Source organism: Lipomyces tetrasporus (genome assembly GCF_029532465.1).
Source record: "Lipomyces tetrasporus strain NRRL Y-64009 chromosome Unknown POJ06scaffold_5, whole genome shotgun sequence".
Taxonomy (NCBI): domain Eukaryota; kingdom Fungi; phylum Ascomycota; class Lipomycetes; order Lipomycetales; family Lipomycetaceae; genus Lipomyces; species Lipomyces tetrasporus.
In genome coordinates this window covers 1189460-1208709 of record NW_026611600.1, presented here as the reverse complement: position 1 = coordinate 1208709, position 19250 = coordinate 1189460, and the positions used below count along the sequence as shown (strand labels likewise).

Here is a 19250-nt window from a genome sequence, read left to right as displayed (position 1 = left end):
ACGAATGGGTACGCGAGTTTGAACAGTACTTGCAGGAAACAGGACGAGCAGCACAGTCGACCAAGCGCCGCCCGTCTGCCGGGTTACAAGCAATTTCAGAGGAGTCACCTGCTGCCGTCGCCGTCGATGAAGGCCGCTTTATTGATGCCGAAGAGGACGACATTGACTTTGCAGCGGAGATTGAAAATCTGCTTAACACTCCACCAGTTTTGAAGAGAAGACCGACAGTTAATACTACACGCACGGCTTCGAGCACCACGAGTAAGCCTCCGACCTATTCTTCACGCGCGGGATCCAGTACGGTATCGCTGGAGTACAGCCGTCTTCAGATCTCCAGCATTGTCCATACCGAAAATTTCTATGAGTTCAATGATGACGAAGGAGAGAGAGGAACAAGACGCGTGTCAGCTGCTAGCACAGCTACAACCGGGACTACTATTCGGCACGCCAGCTTGACTTCGGCGTTGCCGACCTCGACGGAGCCCTCAATGAACGAATCGGCTGATAGCTCACAAAGCAAGTCAGGACCCCTACCAGTCACTGCTGCATTTGAACGGCAGAAATCTTTCAAGGGCAATAGTTTGAAACCTAGAATCAGATCACTACAGGACAAGATTTCACCGGCGAACGAGTACAGTTCGCATGCGCGGCAACAGGAAATTCACGCACCAGTGTCACGACAGCAGTCTTCTATCAGGCCAGTCAGTGAAACAGTTCCTTCAGAGGCGACTGGTGCGTCATATGGAAAGTACACTCCTCTGATATTGGATTTTGAGGAGGATATCGATAACGAGAACCCGACTAAGTCCAAAAGTACACCACCTCAGCCAAGGATCAACCATCCGTCACCTCAGAAGCACGCTGCACCACCGGAGAAGTTATTGGACAACTCTCTCGTGACTCCGGCTCGTGTTCCTGTAAAGGGTGACGAGGCGACGAGATGGGTTAAGTTCCATAGATCTCTAATGCCGAAGAGAGCAGCACCTCCACCGCCGACCACTGGTCCGAGCGTGAACACCAAAAAGCCTAAGCCTAAGAAGAAAAAGAAAGCGCAAGAGAGCAGTATGTGTTCTGTTGGTATTTTTTGTAAAGTATTCTAACAACTGTGTAGATATGTTTAATGGTGTTATCCCTAAGCCCTATACATCTACTAGACCAAAGCAAAATTGGTTTTCGAAAGTTTTGAGTGGAATTTTGTAAGGCAATGCTCGCTGATAGCATAGAGTGTAATTACGACATAACTTTGTGCTTTGAACTATGCCGTAAACGACGCACGTGAATACTGATGTGATGGCACTACTTTTGTTATTTCGTTGGTTGTTGTAAATCGACTGGAGTTGTGTATACTAGTCCCTTTCTATTTCGTTTTAGGTGCCATTTTGATTTAGCTGAATTATGTGCAAGATGCCAGCTGAGGGTAGTATTTTGTAACTGTCATTTTTGGTTCGTCATGTCCTTTCAAGGGTCTTCTTCTTTATTCACCTCAAAAGCAGTATATTGTATTATTAGGACCCGTATTTCTAAGAAAAATGCCAACTTTGACATTAACTCCCTTTGAAGGCTGCAATCTAAAAAAAATTACCAAAACCGCAAATAAGAATGCACCAGCCATTAAACCATTAAGAGAATCAACACCAATTACTCCTCCCTATCCGGGTAAGAGCCAAAGAACCGCTGTACTCGGAGAAGCCAGTGGTCGTCCTCTTGTTCCTGCACCTGCAGTTGCTTCTGCACCTGCTTGTGCTTTTGCTTATGGGACTTCAACTTATGTTGCATAAGTTGCTTGTGCTTGGAAATCCGCTTGTGGTAGTGCTCCTTCTCCTTCTCATCCTCCTCAGCGTCCCTCTCGTGCTCATCATCAGAGTAGTCGTCGTCGTCGTCGTCGTCGTCGTCATCATCATCGTGCTTAGGAGGGAAATGTGGGATCTTGAACTTGGGATGCTTAAGGGTCACATTTTTGTAGAGATCGATGGGGATGTCGCCGATATAGGCGACATTGCCGAACCCACCGAGCCAGTAAACGGACTCGACGTCGAATTTCATGAACGCAGTCTTGTGGACCTTGTTACCTGGAAGCCACCCCTTCGCGTCAATATGGCGCTCCACAAAGCAGGACTCGGCGCGCTTGATTGCTTCTTCGTCGTCTTCAGGAATGAACGACAGAGATCCCTTGAGCGACACGCGGGGTTCAGACGCGGGCGAAACCGAGTGACCGAATGGAGGAGTATAGCGGATGGATAACGAGACTGGTGATCCTGCCTTCCAGTTCTTGAATGTGTGTCCGAGCTCTACCATGAGCAAAGTCAACGAGCCGTCACTATCGCAGTCGGCGTAGTACTCGAGAAGACCGATCGCTGAGCCAGCGAGGTCGCCGTCCTGGAAAACGGTGTTAAGGTCCGCAAGGGATTCCTTGTAGACAAGCTTTCGGACCTGGACGGCGGCCTCGTCCCTAGTCGGCCTGGCGAATTCGAGTTCAACTTCCGCTTCTGCGGGCTCAGATTGCGAGCAATGGCGCCAAAAGAAAGACAACGGATGGGCAGCGACTGCATCAAGCAGCAACGCGCCGGAAAGGAGAAGTACTGCGGATACGCGCATTGCTTGCTGATTGAAGAGGTTGCGCAAGACGTGCCGGAAGAGAAGAACGGAGTGTAGGTCGGACAACAAAGGAGGATGCGCCAAGTCAGTTCGACTGACCTGTGTTCTAGCCTTCGCCTTGTGCTCGCAAACCACGTGCTATAGTTTGGGACTTTCCCCAGTGACCTGTGATTTGTGACACGACAGCGTCCCAGCTATGCTACCCCTGATTAAATTGTCCACACCAAATTTGCTTATTGGTTATTGTTGCATCAGGTGCAACGTCCTGCCCCTCAAACTGAACAAAGCCTATCATTAGGCTTATTGTTATTCTAGATATGCACTTTTGCTGTTAGCCGGATGCGTTCAAGAGAGTGCTTGGAATCATGGGTGTCGAATGGAGATGGGGCTCGGTCTGCGGAATCAATAATTGCAGATCGCAGTTATGGCATACAGTCGATGGTCTGCAATATTGCCAATACGGGCATCAGAATGAGGTATGGATTATCCTATAATTGGAACTGTGCGCTGTTTGTTAATATTCAATAACAGGGCGTCGTAGAGCTCGCGGAAGACGAAGACGACTTCCAATATACGCAAGGGCGAATCGTAAGAACAAAGACCCGTTCCAGCCAAAATACGTCCGTTAAGGAGTCACGAAGTATGCGTCTACTGATTATCTACCCAGGGTTGGTCCTAACTACTCGGACTTAGTTTACTACGGCAGAAAAGGATACACATTGTTTTTAAAGTGCTACCAGATCCATCTCCGAAATCAAGTGGCATGGCTTGTGAAGAACAAAAATGCGCCTCCGAAATTAGAAGCTACTGTCAAAGCATTGTGGATCCTGTACCTGGAAGCCCGTGGTATTAACGCGCTCGCACTGCATTGGGAGAACGACGCCGAGGATGATCACGGCGGTCCAATGCAGGGGTCTAGTTCTGCTGGTGTGGCCAGTAGTTTGGAATCCGGTCCTGAGAAGCCGTTAACCTCGCTACCAGATCATGACATAGAGATGAACAGACTCATACAAGATGATGAGCTATTGTCCGACGATAATGAAGGTTTGCAAGACGATAGCAGTATTGAGTCAAGCGAAGACGAAGAGACGTTAGATCAACTAGCTAATCTGACTCTCAGCGGGTCCCAAAGAGCCTCGGAATTCGTGCAGATAAGATTACCCGAAAGTGTTGTGCTTTGCTACTTGGGCTGTAGGATACTGAAGTTACCGATATTCATGTGCGATCTCTATCGAGCAGCGAGAGATATGGAGTTTCCATTTATGCGGGCCTGGAGCATCATTCCATATTCTATGCGTCAGCACCTAGATGTCAGGTATCAAGAGATTTTTGAGCCAAGGAATTTTCCTCTACCTGGCCTTTTTCACAACTTCTGTGGCTACATCACTGGCATTCTTCGGGAACGGCACAGGCTAACTGTCCCACCACCATCTTATACCCTTCTTCTATTTCGATATGTCCACGACTTGTTCCTTCCCCGTATGCTCTGTCTGTTGTGATTAGCTGTCTTTCGCTAACCTTGGCGTTTTTAGTGGAAATCTACCAAGCAGTCATTCATCTCGTCAGTTTCCTCAGCATCGATTTCTCCTTTCAGACTAAGCGCAAGCCTAGACGCGGCGACTTTCATCCCGAAATCAAGTTGATCGTACTAGTCATAGTAGCCACTAAGCTATGTTTTGGACTGGACGGCGTCCTCCGTGTACCTATGACTTTCTCGGAGCAAGCGGCCCAGCATCTTAACTGGGACTTATGGAAGCAATCGTTACTTTCGGCGTGGATCAAGGAGGATTGGGAGAAGATTGACAAAACTACGCTGAATGCTACCGAAATTGGAAATTTCTCTGAAAAGACGACGAAAGCCAACTCTGGCGATAAACTCGGGTTATATGAGTATGATCATGACGATATCGCTTTCTGGGATGGGGATCAGATCAACAAATTTCTGGACCTTTACCAGAAAACATGGGTTGTTCGTGATGAGGAAGAAAGGAGAGAAATGCTTGCTCCACGACAATTTCTGGATTTATTTCCACTACCCGTTCTCCAACACGACTCCATGCACATCGACAACACCCAAGTCGATAACAAGAACATTCTGTATTCCGACAATGATAGTGACATCTTTGAAGTTCCTGAGGACACGTCCGTAGGTGCGATCCTGCGGAGTGTGCAAGCTAGTACACATCCATATCCTTGCATAGTCACAGATGTACGCGAACCGACGATTCCAGGCGAATTGTACGCTATTCATAACATCTACCGCGGCATGCCTGAGATTACTTCCGAGTACAATGAACTCACGCAGGTCTTTTACGTCGCGTGTTCTAAGATCGCAGGATGCTCAGCCATTCAACTTAGGAGAGCCTTGAAATTTGTCGAGAATATGTGCGCATCAGCAGTGAAGTAGACTATCAAAATATGTTTATAAGTTTCACATTTGGTGTACGGCATAATATTGTGCGAAGTGGCCAGGGTGGCCCACTTGGGCATACATACACAAGCCAGACTTTAATTAACCCTGACCTCATGTCGTCACACCCAGTTGTAGCATGGTGTTGCGTTTGAATGGGGGCCACTCCGTCAAGTAAGATGAAGCCCAGTCTATATAGACTTATAAGGCGCGAAGACAGTCTTCGACAGCTGTGATTTTCCAACATGAGAGGAAGATTAAATCCGACAAACCACTATGTAGTTACAAGTATACGAGGCCTTTCATGCGGTGGTTATGTGGTTATGTTGACAGGATATGCTATAAGTTGACGATCAAGAAGATGACGCTGGTGATTTTTTTTGAGGGTAAATAATCGACAATCGGCTAAGATTGAGTGGAAAGGTCAGCTTATAACACTGCCAGCGCCGTCTCAACAAGCATTTGCAACACTCGACTTGAGCAAATACGGACCCACAATAGTCAATTGCCTAATATCTATACATTAAGCAAATAACCTAAAACCCCAACGCCAAGTTCACCAAGCCGTGTCAATTTGATTCTCCAGGACTAGTCCCATTCTTTCCGTCTGGGTCATTTCTCTCTGTTTCTTCTTGCTTCATGATATCCGCCTCTTGCGTTTTATCCGCGCCAGACGTTCGTGTGAATGTATACGTCCTGTCCGCAGTCTTCGCAACTTCTCCATTAAACGCATTCTCCGCGATCATCTCGTGCGTAAGCTCCCATCCCTCGCCGAGTTCCTTGCAGATATACTCCACAACATCATCGCAATTCCCCAACAGCGAAACATCGAACTCCGCATGCGTACACGGCGTCCGTGATATATAGATCTGGGGAATGTGGCTCGGCAAGACCCTGATTATCTCACTAACGGGCGCGACTTTCAGGGAAGTACCAATGCAGATCAGCAAATCGCAATTGTCAATGTCCTGACCCAGTAGTCGAGTTTCAAACGTCTTCGGAAGCGCTTCGCCAAAGAATGTGATATCAGGCTTCATCACCCCGTTACACTGATCGACCTCCTGCGCGTCTTGCTCTTCATCGTCATCGTCGTCTGATGCGCGCTTTCGCTTGCGGGACTGGACTAAGTCTGCCGATGCCGCCTGCTTGCAACGGCTCACGACGCCCATACGAATGTCAGCGAATAGTTCGTCTCCTGGAACTTTGTGGCCGCAATTCTGACATGTAGCGAAGGCGAAAGAACCGTGGCACTGCACTAACTTGTCCTTTAATATTCCGGCATGTGATTCTCTATGATTTACGCGCTGTCAGCAACCACCGCAAGACCGAAACTGAAATCACGCGACATACAGATTATCAATATTTTGCGTATAATTCGTGAGTAGTTTGTCATTGTCTTGTATCAGCTTTATAAACGCGTGCGTAGGACTAAACCGCGTTACGGTCGGTAATATCTCTTTTGAAAATGTATAAAAAATGCTATTAAAATTAGTGAAGGTCAACACCATGGCTACCAGGATAAAGAAGTACCTAGGATCTTCCCTAAACACATGCAAATCGAAAACCTCCTGCGGTTCACTCAATCCCATTGCCTCAAGCCTTTTGTATATACCAGAGTCTGATCTAAAGTCGGGGATGCCCAAGCTCGTACTTATCCCCGCACCCGTAAGCAACACTATATTCTTTGCGTTCTTTATAAGAGAGATAGCGTCATCCAGTGTCGTGACATTGTCCAACGGTATTCGCCGCGATAATTCCCTCGTAATTGCCAGCTGTAGCAACTGGACCATCGCCGCCTCGTCAAAACTTTCTAAGACCACCGACGACCGAATGCCTAACGCATACAGCACCTCCCGAATATTTGATTCACTTGTATCGGTAGCGCTTGCGTCATCGCTAAATAAATACTTCAAAAGAAACTTCTGCTCGCCGTGGGCGCGTAGATATGTTCTCATTTCTAGGCATTTCTCTTCAGAGAGTATTTCTGAGGTCTCATATCCTATATCCGCCATCAGTAGCTGTTGACTCCATGAGGCGCGTAATATGTCACACGCGAACGGTTCCTGACAGGTGGCAACACATACCATCTTCTGATCCCTCGGCGTCCGAGGCCTGGGCGGCATCCAAAATGTCCTCGAAAATGCTAGTAAATGACTCTCCGCCGTCCGAGGCGTCATCCAATATCGTCTGCTCCTTTGAAGACATTATCCCTGCCTTCCCAATGTGGAAACGTGAAGTTGACGTCCCTTCAGTTGTAGTTGATCACGCGTTCTGCAGTTCGCGATGGACTTGATCTGACGCTGCCAAAGTCAATTGTCATGCGGCTTGGGATTTCGTCTTTGGCGCAAAACAAGGTTCAATATTTCTCCCAAGCAATTGACTCGCAACAAATATGGGCATAGCTAGGAGGCTTCGACTCCCGATGACCCATCGACTTTGGATTTCAATTGATTAGTTTTGTAAAATTCACTATATTACTTCTATCCTTTAGTGGATTAGATTAATAAGAATGAGATATCTACGACGAATGAACGCTACTCATCGAAAGAAGCGACTTGAAAATCCTGGTGAACCAACCAAACCAATAAATTCCCAACCAATATATGTACAAAATTCAGAAATGAATCTAGAGCCTGTCTATGGATTCTATTCAATAAGCCTTGAAGCGGAATCGATACTAGATCTATCAACGGCTCCCGAATTGCCCTCAAGTGGATCGTCAGTAAACGGCGTGGGCGTCGACGTACCGCTACTGTTACTACTCGACACGTCTGCAAGTTCATGGAACGCACTCGGATCTTCGCGCCGTGGCGTCTTGTCTTTCTCGACTCTGCTTCGGAGATCGCGGTGGACTTCAACATCTGACACCTCGATTGTCCCGCGCTTCCACGGCGCGATGTTCTCTTCCCAAATCAGGTCGACTTCCTCGAGTGTCTTGCCCTTGGTCTCTGGGAACATGAAAAAAACATGGAAGGTCATGATCACGCAGAAAATCGCGAAGATGATGTACACTCTCCATTGGATGTTCTTGAATCCCGGTGGAACACAGAAAGCGAGAAGGAAGTTGAAAGTCCAGTTAATCGAAGCACAGAAACCGTTAGCTATCGCACGCTGCTTCAAAGGGAAAATCTCAGAGACGTAGATCCAAGTGCCGGGACCCCAAGTTGGCGCAAAAGTCCCAACGAAAAGATAGTTGAACGCAATGATCGACATCGCCGCAGCCTTGTTCGGAACAACCCACCTGATCCCGCTGTTGCCGTTCAGAGAATCTACGTAATGGCCATACTGTCCCATAATGCCTCCGACCAAAAACAACCAGACAGCCATAAGACTGGAGCCTGTGAGCAACAACGGTCGACGTCCCCATTTGTCGATAAATAGGATCGCAGGAACAGTCATGATCACATTGACTACGTACTGAATGGAAGAAGATATTAAGCCGGCGTTCCCTTCGTAGCCAGCCATGGCAAAAGTGTAGACGACGTAGTACATCATCACGTTAATACCAGTCAGCTGCTGCCACATCTGAGCGGACGCGCCGACAAAAGTACGCAATCGCGATCCACGAGAAAAAAGGTCGAAGACCGAGACGTCTTTCGACAGGCGGTCAATGCGGACGACTTCTCGAATTTCCTGCATCTCGAGAAGAACGTCTGGATGGTCCATATCACCACCGCCTTGAATATGTGCGATGACGTTCGTGGCCTCGTCCCAACGATCCTTAGTAGCTAACCAACGGGGAGATTCTGGAAAGAAGACTAGCGCTGATAGCAATAGCACGCCAGGCACAATCTGAAGACCCCACGGGATTCGAAAGCTCTTGGCGCCGGTCATAAAGGAACACCCGTAGCTAATGAAGAACATGATCCTAATCCCCGATTAGCGACGGCTCTCCATCACACACAGCCTCATCTAATGACATACATGATGCCCCAAGTGATGGCCCACTGAAAAAGACCGACAAGACGACCGCGAATTTTTTTCGGACTAAGCTCCGCGATATAGACAGGCACCTGCGACGAACAGATACCAATCGCTATACCGGAAATGAATCTGCCGATAATAAGCTGCGCAGTGTCTTGGACCGTGCACTGAACGATAGAACCGATAATCCAGATAATGGCGCCACATTGGATAGCATATCGTCTGCACATGATGCCAATGCATTAGTTTCATAATTCGTCTAGCTTTCGATGCTTCAGCCGCAAGGTTTTAACATACCGTCCTAAGATATCAGATATACGACCAGATATGAGCGAACCGACAAAGGATCCCCCGGCCATCGCGGACGTAATGCCACCTTGCTGGATATCATCTGGGTAGTTAAAGAACTCTCGGTAGGTTGGATTATCGACAAACGCGGAGACGGACGATACGTCGAAGCCAAAGAGCATGCCGCCGATCGTGGCCGCCGCGGCCACGATGTAAGGATTGTAGGTTTTTAGTACCATTATATCTGAAGTGATTGGCAGCCTAGAAGACAGGCAGCGAGCCGCGGAAGAGGCGATCGGGAGATGAAAGCAAACTGGGGTAGTAAGCGGCTTGAGGACCAGCCTCCTGCAAGGGTCAAGGTTTCCTTTAGCGATAAGGGAGCCGCGATGAGCCACAGCGATCGCAGGATTACATCATCGTGCCCATCGGTCCTGCTCCTAGGGCAGGTCTTAAACGGCCATCGGGTGTTTTTGTAGTTATCCCGTATGGTTTGTTTGTTAAGTGGACGGTGTGGAGAGCATATTCTCCCCAGATGAACCTAACTAACTGATCAGATCGGACATTTAGCTTCTGCGTTTCACTACACGATAATACTACTCAACGTACCTCTAGATGCTTGTCACATTGGAGGTCTAATTAAGCTTGCAGTGGCTGCAGCAAAACGCGTAGGCTCTGAAACATGCGGTTGACACCCTAAATCATACGTCAACATTTGAGTAGCGCCTAATCCTGGTCTCAATTTGGCATTTGTGCGACTTGGCAGGCAACGTTACCCGCACGACGCGACTCGTGCTGCGTCGGTACCTTTCAAACGAGACGGAGATCTGGTGGTCCTGCTGCTGCAGTCTCCCATTGTGTGCGAGGCACGTCTCAATTCACGCCGTGTATGCTTTGCTTCGGCAGGCTTAACATTGGACTGAATAGTTGCCTTTAAATCGTACGGTCCTTCTTCACCGAATAGTCAAAATGCTGCGGGCCTTTCGCCCGTCGGCCATGGCCATTTTCCGCATCGTCATTGTGCTGGTCATTATTGTCTTCATATTCACCCCGCCTGAAGTCCACAATGTGTTTAAATCCACCATATTACGCGAAGATGACGTCGGTGCAGTGCCAGCTGCGTCAGGATCTGGGGTCGAAACCGATGTCAATATCGGCGACCTATTCGACAAGGGAAAGGAGCTCGCCGAAGACAACTCTTCAACCGCGACAGACCCTCTTGTCGTTACGCCGTCTACGGAGCGCGGCCAGAGAACTGTGTACTTGATCAACGCTCCTCGGTATCATTTCGAGGTCGTCATTCCGTTCCTTCACGCATTTTCGAGTCTTCCCAACGTCGACCTAACGCTCTGGGCTGGCAATGAGGGCGCGAACAGATGGGGCGTCCGTCAATGGCTCGATCGGTATTCACAGCCAAAGACTCTGAAAATGCGGAGTGTCGACAACTTCAGCAAGGCAGCCGAGAACGGTGCGGCTGTTCCTGATCTGATTTTCCTCACGAGCTGCCCGGAGGACATCCGCCGGCTTGGATCAACCCTTCAAGTACTCCTCGACCACGGCGCGCATGTCATGTGCATTATCCATGAGTCTCGGTTATTCAACTTAAACATCGAGAACGAGGAAGACTCGCCGTATAAGAATGAGATCAAGTTCATGCGCCCCTGGATTCAGAAGGGCCAGTGGCAGCTTGTGACGTTATCCCAGCACGTTCAAAAATTCGTCGAGCAAAACTTTGCAGAGTATTTCCAGACCGGAACGCAGGTTACGTACTCTCCGCCGGTGCTGTATCCTGTGTTCAAGCTTCCGAAGGAGGAAGTCCAGTTGCAGACGGCGAAGCCGTTTGTCACCATTGTCGGGAAACTCGAACCCTGGCGGAGGAACTACAGCAAGATCTTTGAGCAGTACGCTCAATTCAATCCGCCGGTCGACCTCGTCCTTGTCGGCAATGGGAACCGCCTGCCAGCACCAGACTCCATCAAAGACAAGCTGATCTACAAGAGCGGTCTTGAGTTTCCCCAATACTTTGCCGAGATTTCGAAAGCGGTGCTGATTCTTCCTTCATTCGCAACAGAACACTACGTACAGTCGCAGGCGTCAAGTTCGATCGCGACAGCCGTAATAACTGTCACGCCGCCGCTGATGACGCGCCAGATGTTGAGCGCGTACGCGTACCTGGCTGAGGACGCGGTGTGGATCCAGGAAGACGACGAGACCGAGGTCGAAGCGTTCTCGCGGATCGCGAACCTTGGGCAGGACAAGTGGCGGGCGAAGAAGGTTGCCATGGCCGATATTCGGCAAAATCTGGTTAACGAGAACATGAAGACTTTTGAAGCTGCTTTGGCGGCTTTGGACGATCACGTTCCACCGAGGAAGGTGACAATCGCACAACAAGAAGTTAAAAAGGCATCTGCTAAATAGAGGCATAAAATGCTAGAATGCTTGGTTTGGTCCTTAGAATCTGTCATCTATTTGGATAGTAAAATGCGGGGGCATTCGGTTTATGTTGGGACTCGTATCACATTGCATTTTGGGCATTATTGTTCTGTCTGTGATTTTAATGTGATTAAAATATAAACAAGCACATGGCACAATCTCCAAAGACTTCTAAAAAAAATCTAGTTTACACGGCCGCCGATTGTTCACAGAACACGCGGCTCCTCGCCCTTTCCGCCCGCCAACTCATTTTGTCGGCCAAGCACCTGTCTCTGAACCAACAACTGTACAAGCACGCCGATAATCACAATCACGACAATACTTACGATCGTCGACGTGACCATGACCCGCCTGCTCGACGCGGCGGCGGCGGCCGCGCCCTCGATCCGGACGACGACAACAGACTGCGCGACCGACGTGCTTGCCATCATGGTCCCGGACGAGTTCATGACGACCCTTGTGACCGGGAACGAGTGCGCGTTGCGGACAATTTTGACCTCGCGTAGCGTGTCCGTTCGCACGACAGCGACCGACAGGTCGGCGCCGGCCACGCACGCGAGCGATTCGCGACAGTCGAGCGCCGTGACGGCTTTGATCCCGGCGTGCAGCCCGCGCACTGTCCGTGTCGGCGGCTGCGACTGCTGCTTCGTGAGGTATATATCCGACGGCAGCGTCAGCTTGAGAATCGACGCGCCGCGGCGCCGGGCGTGGTTCGAAATGAGAACAAGAGTGTCGTCGGACGCGAAGCGCACGCCGCGGAAGGTGCTGGCGGGAGGAGGGTAGTATTCTGCTATTTTCTCGCCCGACCCGGCAGACAGTAAAGTCACGGACTTGGGGGTCGTGTATGCGAGTAGCTTTTCGTTGCACGAAAAATCGACATCCTGGATATCTGCATCGGCGCCGGCGTCAGAGATATCTATGGCTCGGAACTGCGGTTTTAGTGACGGAAACGAGAGCGAGTGCAAGATTCCGGCTGACGATGCGACGGCCAGGTACGTCGCTGCTGGTGAAAACCGGGTACATTTCTGAACCGAGTGGTGTAAGTCTCCGCTATTACAGGCCTTGGAAGTAAAAATGGAATGCATACCTGATATTCATCTGGCTGCTCGGCTTTGAACAACTGCGTCCTTTCCTGCGTTTCTATCCGATTGTCGCTCTCCAGCTTAAACAGCCGTAAATGCTCGTTCTTGCCGGTCTTAATTGTCGCGGAGCTCGAATTGACACCAATTGCAACCACTCCCTGTCATTTCGACATTAGTCAAGCGCGATCATGCAACAGACGGCGATGAAAACTTACCTCCTCCGTGATATCCAAACTCATAGGCGAATCTTCGTCTTTTGACAGCACCTTCTCCTCCGCAATCTCGATCTTCTTGTCGGCGGGATCAATATTCAGCACGGACTACATACCCGACGACATCAGCTATCGCGCTCCAGGAATCTCACAATCGTAACAAAAAATAAAAAACCAACGGATCCTTTACGTACAATCTTGTTCGCGACGCCGTTCTTTCCTTCGCCGCCGCCTCCTGCGACGATTAGTTTCGTGTCCGAAGCGAACTGGGCCCCGTACACAGGGTACCCGATGTCCAGACTGAACGCATCTGGATCTGGCGATGGTGCCATAGTTTTTCGTTCGCTGCGTCGCAACCGTCCGGATGGCAGGCGCTGCGCTTGTGACTGTGAATGGATTATAATTATTCCCGGCTTGTGAATTTTTAGATCTCACGAATCCGCTGGCGATGCGGGATGAAAAAAAAAAATGCGGCACCGAATCCGGGGACGAGGATCGCTGAACGTGACGTAAAGAGATTTGGGTTTCTGTCGTCCTGAGGACGCTCTGGCTCACGGGTGGTCACAATTCCACAATGGATGTATCGGCTGGGAGCGCCAACCTCTATGAATAGTGTTTAGATATAACTAGTGATATTATCTGGATGTCTTAAAAGTTGTAATAGCCTCTATGTGCATAACAATTGGGATGTCAGAGTAATTGCCAGTGGATCGGGTTATTTCATGGACACGCTTGGTCAAATTACTGTCCCATTTAACACTCCTAATACGATATAATAGTACAACGTCAGAGTATCTAAAGGAAAGAGGTAAAAGACCCAACATAACCACAGGACCAGTAAGCATATGAACGCCAACACTCCTTATGTAGCAAACCAAGAGCAATGAAAGCACGAAGAGCCTTTTGTCTGTCTATATCAAGAAATTCCCAATGACGCGGTTCATGAATGCCCAGTTCGCCTCCATCACACTATCACGCGCGACGCGTGCGTTATTGATGTGGTCTTGCGAAAGCTGCTGCTTGAGGGTATACATCTCGTCCGTGTCGGCTCGCGCGAATGCCTTCAAGCCAGGCAAGGTCTCAATACCGTCGTCTTCCTTGTCGTCTGCAATGATGACCATGTCGGACGGGATTCGGGATTCGAAGAAGTTTGCGTAGGTCGACTGGCGCGCGAGTAATGGCCGGCCGATGGAGAGAGCAATTGTCGCTACCATGTCCGCCATCAGCATTGCGAGCTCGGTATTATCGTCTGGCACAGGAAGTGGTACGATGACTCTAGCTTGTGCGATCCGCTCGAAATAGGTGTGCAGGGGAACATTGTGGGCGACCGCGAACATGCCGTGGGGAACATTGACATACTTCTCCATCTTTCCTGAACCACCGATGAAGTCAAGTAGCTGGACTTTGATATTGGGAGTCGCCTCGGCGTATCTGTTGATGGTGTGTTGATAAAGGCTCTGTTTGTCCGGCGCCGGTCGCACGAAATCGCCTCCAATAGCAGCAGCCACATCGATAGGCTCAATGGACGTTACCTGTACAGTTGTTCGTGGCAAGACAGGATTGAAAAGGGCCGTGGCAATAGGTGTGGAGACACCGAACTTTTCTGGGAAATAGGCATTCATGTAGCTCAAGCTGGACTTGGATGTAGCAACAAACGACCACTTGCCGGTGGAGACGTACGGTTTTGCAAGTGCAGCGATCTTTGACGTGTGGTATGTGTTTTCCCATCGTGAAGGGTGACGGACGACACACTGGATGGCGGTCTTGCTGATAAGAGCACGACTGATACCACTGTAAAGAGATATGGCGTCGTCAAGGCAGGATGCCAAGAACAGGACATCGGGCGCGTTGGCAGGAAGCTCAGTTGCCTTGACAACTTGAATTGGCAGTAACTTGGCCTGTCAATTTGGTTGGTTAGTATGGCCAATGGATTAGAGAACGGTTCCGAACCTCTTTGAGCATCACCGTCCGGAAAAGATCAAACTCGGCATTGTTGTAATGGCTGTCTGCAGTAGCGGCTGCGTCGGTAGCGTCGATAATAGTCAGGTTGACGCGAGGATGAAAAGTCTGACTTAGAGCAATCTCGATTTGCTCGTTCTCCAAGTTCTCGACGTTCTGCAATGAAGGCGGGAGCATGATGGACCCGGCCAACGCCAAGGCAACGTCAAAGTGAACAGCGTCGGTGCACACAATATGGACATTGATAGCTTCGTAATCATCGGTATCAGCTTCGCCGGCGCTTTGTCCGTCAGACGCGGCCAGTGCGACACCTGGCTCTTCCGCAAGGTCTTTATTCTTCGGCTGTTCACGTATCCGATTGCCGAATGCTGCGACTAGCGGCGTCTGCAGGAGATTGTGGTCGCGTAAAGCCTGCTGCTGATGAAACTTGGAAGCTTTGGCCGGCGTGGCGTGGGACGTTCCCTCGACCTCATCGTCGCCATGTCCAATCTGAACGGGAAACTCTCCATCTCCGTCCTCACCCGCACCAGCACCTGCGTGGATATTAGCGACCGCACTGTTGTGTTGCTCTTTGCCGGGCCGATTCCAGAGCCCAAGTGGAGAACGGATGGAATTGGCGGCATCGGCGGAGACGACACCGGGGAAGTGCTGGTTGGAGGAGTCCTCTGAGAGTGAGTAGTATGCCTCGGGCCGACTCGAGAGGAAGACGACGGTTACCAACACGAGACTGCCGACCGCGGCACAGATGTAGATGTTCCATATATGCCGGGCCATGTTTGGGAAAATTTGACGAGTTGTTTTAGCTGGAGAACAGAACAGGAACAGACAGGACAGACGAGAGCGAAACAGGAGCAGAAGGCGGATATATAACTGCAGGCCGTTGGCAGAGTCTCCAGGGAAAGGAGCGCAACCAGTGGGCTGGAACCGATCGACGAGTGAGTTTACGCCCAGACGAGATGGTTCTTCGTAAGTTTGCCCTGACAGCGTCGGAGCATGAGCGACAACAGCAAATAACCGAGACGCAGGCACGGACAACGAGCGAATCCAAAGAACATCAACAAATAGGGGGCACCAGACAAAACTACGTCATCGCGCACGCGGAAGCCGCACCCCGCATCTATACGCAAACTTCTCCTATTTGTTTCTACAACTAATATTAATGGGTACAAACCAAATGCGGAGTGCGCACTGCGGTCTGCGGTCTGTTGTGCGTACTACTACTACTCACTAGCCTAGAGGATTGTTAGCGGTTGCGTTGGAGGTTATTGGGGTTGACCACACTTTGTCGGTTTGTGTGAATTGCGAGCACAACAATGTCGTGAGGCTTTCCACTCACGTGAGCTCCAGCGAAGTGTGGAGCTTCCGTTTCAGGCTAAGTAATTAAACCTTACTACAAAGGTCGGGGTCAAGATTGCGGGGGCAATTGGACCGTTGCCTTATCTAGAATATTCGCTATCAAGCGCGCGGAAGTTGGCTTGTGGCAGACTATGACTGTTGTCAGGCCTACTGCCCGAGAGCTTTCTCAGTAATATTAGCCGAGCTGGTGATGTCGCTAATCTGGAGACACGATATCCACACAGTTGGCTGTTGACCACCAGACCGAGGTTCACCACACTCAGGCCGAGATGACCATCATTGTCATAAATCGATTGTACATACACGCAAAAGAGCTCGCTCCTGCCTCAAAATTCAGACTGTGCATCAGAACTCAGGCACGAGTCGTGCAGAAGCTTATTCTCATTAGCGACGACGACGAACGTAGCTTAGGTTAGCTGAGCCTTTGTTCGAACAAGGGCGCTGCTCCTGAACACAGATCCCACCGGGACAAATAAGCCATATCGGCGACCGGCTTTCGGTGCAGACTTCGCGACACTGTCGGCCGATGCGATACCAGAAATATCCCAGCTAGCCGAGTCTCATCTGCGCGCGTCGCCGAGTGCTACCAAATCAACTACCGTTCACCTTAATTTACCGTGCGATCGTCAGTCGTGATATTCTGACGTGCGGCAAGGGTTTCGCCTCATTTCAGTCGCACGGGTATTACCGCCCCAGTTGACAAGCAAATATTACCTTCGTCGATCATCATCCTCCTTCCACAACTCGTAAATCGGCATCCGGATAGTCCTACCAGGAGTGAAACTCATCGAGCCCGAATTTGTACCGGGTCAATGGATCGTTAGCTTGAACCGCATACCATTCTTTAAACTGTTTTCACCGAATTCAGTCCAGCAGATTACTAAGAATCTTGATGTAGAATCTTGATGCAGCGATGCCGAATTACGCTGGAGGCGGAAATTATACATGTGTGAATCCATTAAAAGCACTACTATAAAACAAGGCTTGAAAAACTCGACGTGCATAACTCTATCATTCATTATTTTAGCCATCTCACTCGCCAACCTCCTCGGTCCGCGTTCTTACAAAATCCGGTCCAACTAAACAATCGAGAAATTCTCGGCCTCAACCTTGATCTCTTTCGTAAACGGTACTGACTCGCCAGACTCAACCCCGACAATGTCCAAAATGTCAATACTCGCAAACGGAGTAGTCTTCTTGAAATAAACTTCCATGGGGAAGAAATCGCTCTCCTCATCAGCTTCGGCAGTGAAATCAAAGCTTCCCGACGATGTTCCTTCAGCCTCGCTTATAACGGGCAGGCGCCAGCGAATGAATTGGCCCTCATGGTCATACAAAGAGTCCGAGTTGACTTCAGCGGCCTCGCTCGGAACCGGAATTGTAACCGCAACATCCTCGAGCACGGCGTCCTCTGACTGGAGTTCGTACTCGATCGTGACCTGAAATGTGCCGGCGCTACCAGGAGATAGCCAGCATGTGAAGCTCAACGGAACAAGCGAGGGGTCGTCGCCTTTGCTGGTTAATCGCCATCGCAAAACACCCAACGGATTGTTATTGGATGGAAAGCCACGCGAGGCGTCCTTCAGCCCTATCATCTTGCTGGAGCCGAACAAAGCCTTATCGACGTTCGGGTGGGTCTTGAATTGAGCCACGCTACCGGGAAGGTCAATCGCGAGTCTTATCTTGGAAAGAGCTGGATCGGCGATGCGAAGCTGAAGGTCGCCCTTCACTTCAACGCCTTGAACGCTGCCTTCACGCGAAATCTGTCCACTAACACTCTCGACTATGCTGACCATAACGCCAGTGTTGGAAGCATAGGGCGAAGCAGCCGCCGGCGGTGTAGCAACTGGCTCGACCTCGGGACGCACTAACGGCGCCGACTCTTCTATGCCAATCTCAGAACGGACATGCTCGTACATATCCGTAGCCTTTGACTTCTTGCCCAACTGCATGCCCTTGCCTCGTGGCGGCGCCGCCCTAGTTGACGACGTGCGGTTTCGTTCATACTCGTAGGTTGATTCGGCAGCGACAGCCGCTTGTGCGGCGGCAGTGTATTCGCTTGCTGACGGGAATCTCGAGCTCGACGAGATGCTGTTGCTGGAGATGCCACGTTTGGCCATTTCGCGGCGCTGCATGTCGAATTGTTTCGCCCTACGCTTGCGCTCTTCGGTTGCTTCCATTTCTTTGTTCTATTCACCCATTAGTACGCGGATCCCAAACCAACTATCCTTCTATCATATGGACCTACCCTCGCAATAATCTCCTGGATTTTCTCTTCGTGACTGTCCATCTCCAGGTTAGTCCGGATCTGCGACAGCGTCAAGTTCTCTCGGTACCCCAACTCCACAATCTCATCAAACGCGCTCAACAACTCAAACGCATTAGTCAAAATCTCACGCTCGTCTGCCGACTTGCACAACGTCGTCACAGTCTGCGAAAACAAATGCAAAGTGTCAATGTCCTGTAAAATGTTCGATTGCCGGTTCGTGATGAGAACCATGTACAACTCCTCGAGGGGCTGATACACGTATCGCACGTTTTCATCCTCGACTGTCGTGTGCTGAGTGCCGCTCTGAGTCAGCTTCGGGAACGCGGACAGAAGGGCTTCAATTCGTGACTTTGGCATGTCACGGAATTGACGTGAGAGTACGGCTTTGCCGCCGCGGGTGCAGACTGAGGCGGCGAGGACGACCTGGACAACAAGATTAGTCGAAACGTTGATCAATGCAATCAGACAACATCCTCGACTTGGGACGCATATACTTGTCAATGACCTACCATTGCGGGTACTGTGAATCAGATTGAGCAGTTCCTTAACGATGTTATCGTGGATTCGTACCAACTGGTCGAGGATGTATGGGGTGCCGCTCTGAGTTCAACGATCCCTCGGACAATAGCAAGCGTTGCAGCCACGATGTTGATTTTGAACGGCAGCAATGCCAGACGAGTTGCAGTTCACCGATTGCGCTGTAGCGTAGTAAACCCTAGAGAACT

The 19250-nt window shown here is 50.0% G+C and overlaps 8 protein-coding genes across 8 annotated transcripts; 2 read left to right on the top strand and 6 right to left on the bottom strand.

Annotated features, from left to right (window-relative positions):
- Nucleotides 1–1419: 1419 nt before the first annotated feature.
- POJ06DRAFT_108781 (pyridoxamine 5'-phosphate oxidase-domain-containing protein) lies at nt 1420–2686 on the bottom strand. The gene has a single exon (XM_056184028.1). It carries the CDS (start codon nt 2593–2595, stop codon nt 1639–1641), a length of 957 nt encoding a protein of 318 aa, XP_056044080.1. The 5' UTR covers nt 2596–2686; the 3' UTR covers nt 1420–1638.
- Nucleotides 2687–2832: 146 nt separating this feature from the next.
- POJ06DRAFT_108759 (uncharacterized protein) lies at nt 2833–5288 on the top strand. Its single transcript, XM_056184025.1, has 4 exons — nt 2833–3071; nt 3127–3235; nt 3289–4074; nt 4128–5288. The coding sequence occupies exons 1-4, from the start codon at nt 2961–2963 to the stop codon at nt 5000–5002; spliced, it is 1881 nt and encodes a 626-aa protein (XP_056044079.1). The 5' UTR covers nt 2833–2960; the 3' UTR covers nt 5003–5288.
- POJ06DRAFT_108763 (DHS-like NAD/FAD-binding domain-containing protein) lies at nt 5289–7374 on the bottom strand. Its single transcript, XM_056184026.1, has 4 exons — nt 7090–7374; nt 6536–7004; nt 6356–6484; nt 5289–6295 (listed from the first exon to the last, which is right to left on the bottom strand). The coding sequence occupies exons 1-4, from the start codon at nt 7208–7210 to the stop codon at nt 5575–5577; spliced, it is 1440 nt and encodes a 479-aa protein (XP_056044078.1). The 5' UTR covers nt 7211–7374; the 3' UTR covers nt 5289–5574.
- An 82-nt stretch (nt 7375–7456) lies between these two features.
- On the bottom strand, nt 7457–9734 carry POJ06DRAFT_108720 (general substrate transporter). The gene is made up of 3 exons (XM_056184024.1): nt 9227–9734; nt 8930–9151; nt 7457–8873 (listed from the first exon to the last, which is right to left on the bottom strand). The coding sequence occupies exons 1-3, from the start codon at nt 9454–9456 to the stop codon at nt 7652–7654; spliced, it is 1674 nt and encodes a 557-aa protein (XP_056044077.1). The 5' UTR covers nt 9457–9734; the 3' UTR covers nt 7457–7651.
- A 300-nt stretch (nt 9735–10034) lies between these two features.
- On the top strand, nt 10035–11752 carry POJ06DRAFT_275689 (uncharacterized protein). The gene has a single exon (XM_056189658.1). It carries the CDS (start codon nt 10184–10186, stop codon nt 11630–11632), a length of 1449 nt encoding a protein of 482 aa, XP_056044076.1. The 5' UTR covers nt 10035–10183; the 3' UTR covers nt 11633–11752.
- Nucleotides 11753–13509, bottom strand: POJ06DRAFT_253273 (WD40-repeat-containing domain protein). Its single transcript, XM_056187614.1, has 4 exons — nt 13136–13509; nt 12945–13049; nt 12735–12887; nt 11753–12672 (listed from the first exon to the last, which is right to left on the bottom strand). The coding sequence occupies exons 1-4, from the start codon at nt 13271–13273 to the stop codon at nt 11854–11856; spliced, it is 1215 nt and encodes a 404-aa protein (XP_056044075.1). The 5' UTR covers nt 13274–13509; the 3' UTR covers nt 11753–11853.
- POJ06DRAFT_301254 (uncharacterized protein) lies at nt 13510–15867 on the bottom strand. Its single transcript, XM_056190735.1, has 2 exons — nt 14892–15867; nt 13510–14839 (listed from the first exon to the last, which is right to left on the bottom strand). Exons 1-2 carry the CDS (start codon nt 15672–15674, stop codon nt 13853–13855), a joined length of 1770 nt encoding a protein of 589 aa, XP_056044074.1. The 5' UTR covers nt 15675–15867; the 3' UTR covers nt 13510–13852.
- Nucleotides 15868–17183: 1316 nt separating this feature from the next.
- Nucleotides 17184–19159, bottom strand: POJ06DRAFT_253265 (uncharacterized protein). Its single transcript, XM_056187613.1, has 3 exons — nt 19035–19159; nt 18505–18948; nt 17184–18445 (listed from the first exon to the last, which is right to left on the bottom strand). Exons 1-3 carry the CDS (start codon nt 19035–19037, stop codon nt 17336–17338), a joined length of 1557 nt encoding a protein of 518 aa, XP_056044073.1. The 5' UTR covers nt 19038–19159; the 3' UTR covers nt 17184–17335.
- Between the last annotated feature and the right edge of the window lie 91 nt (nt 19160–19250).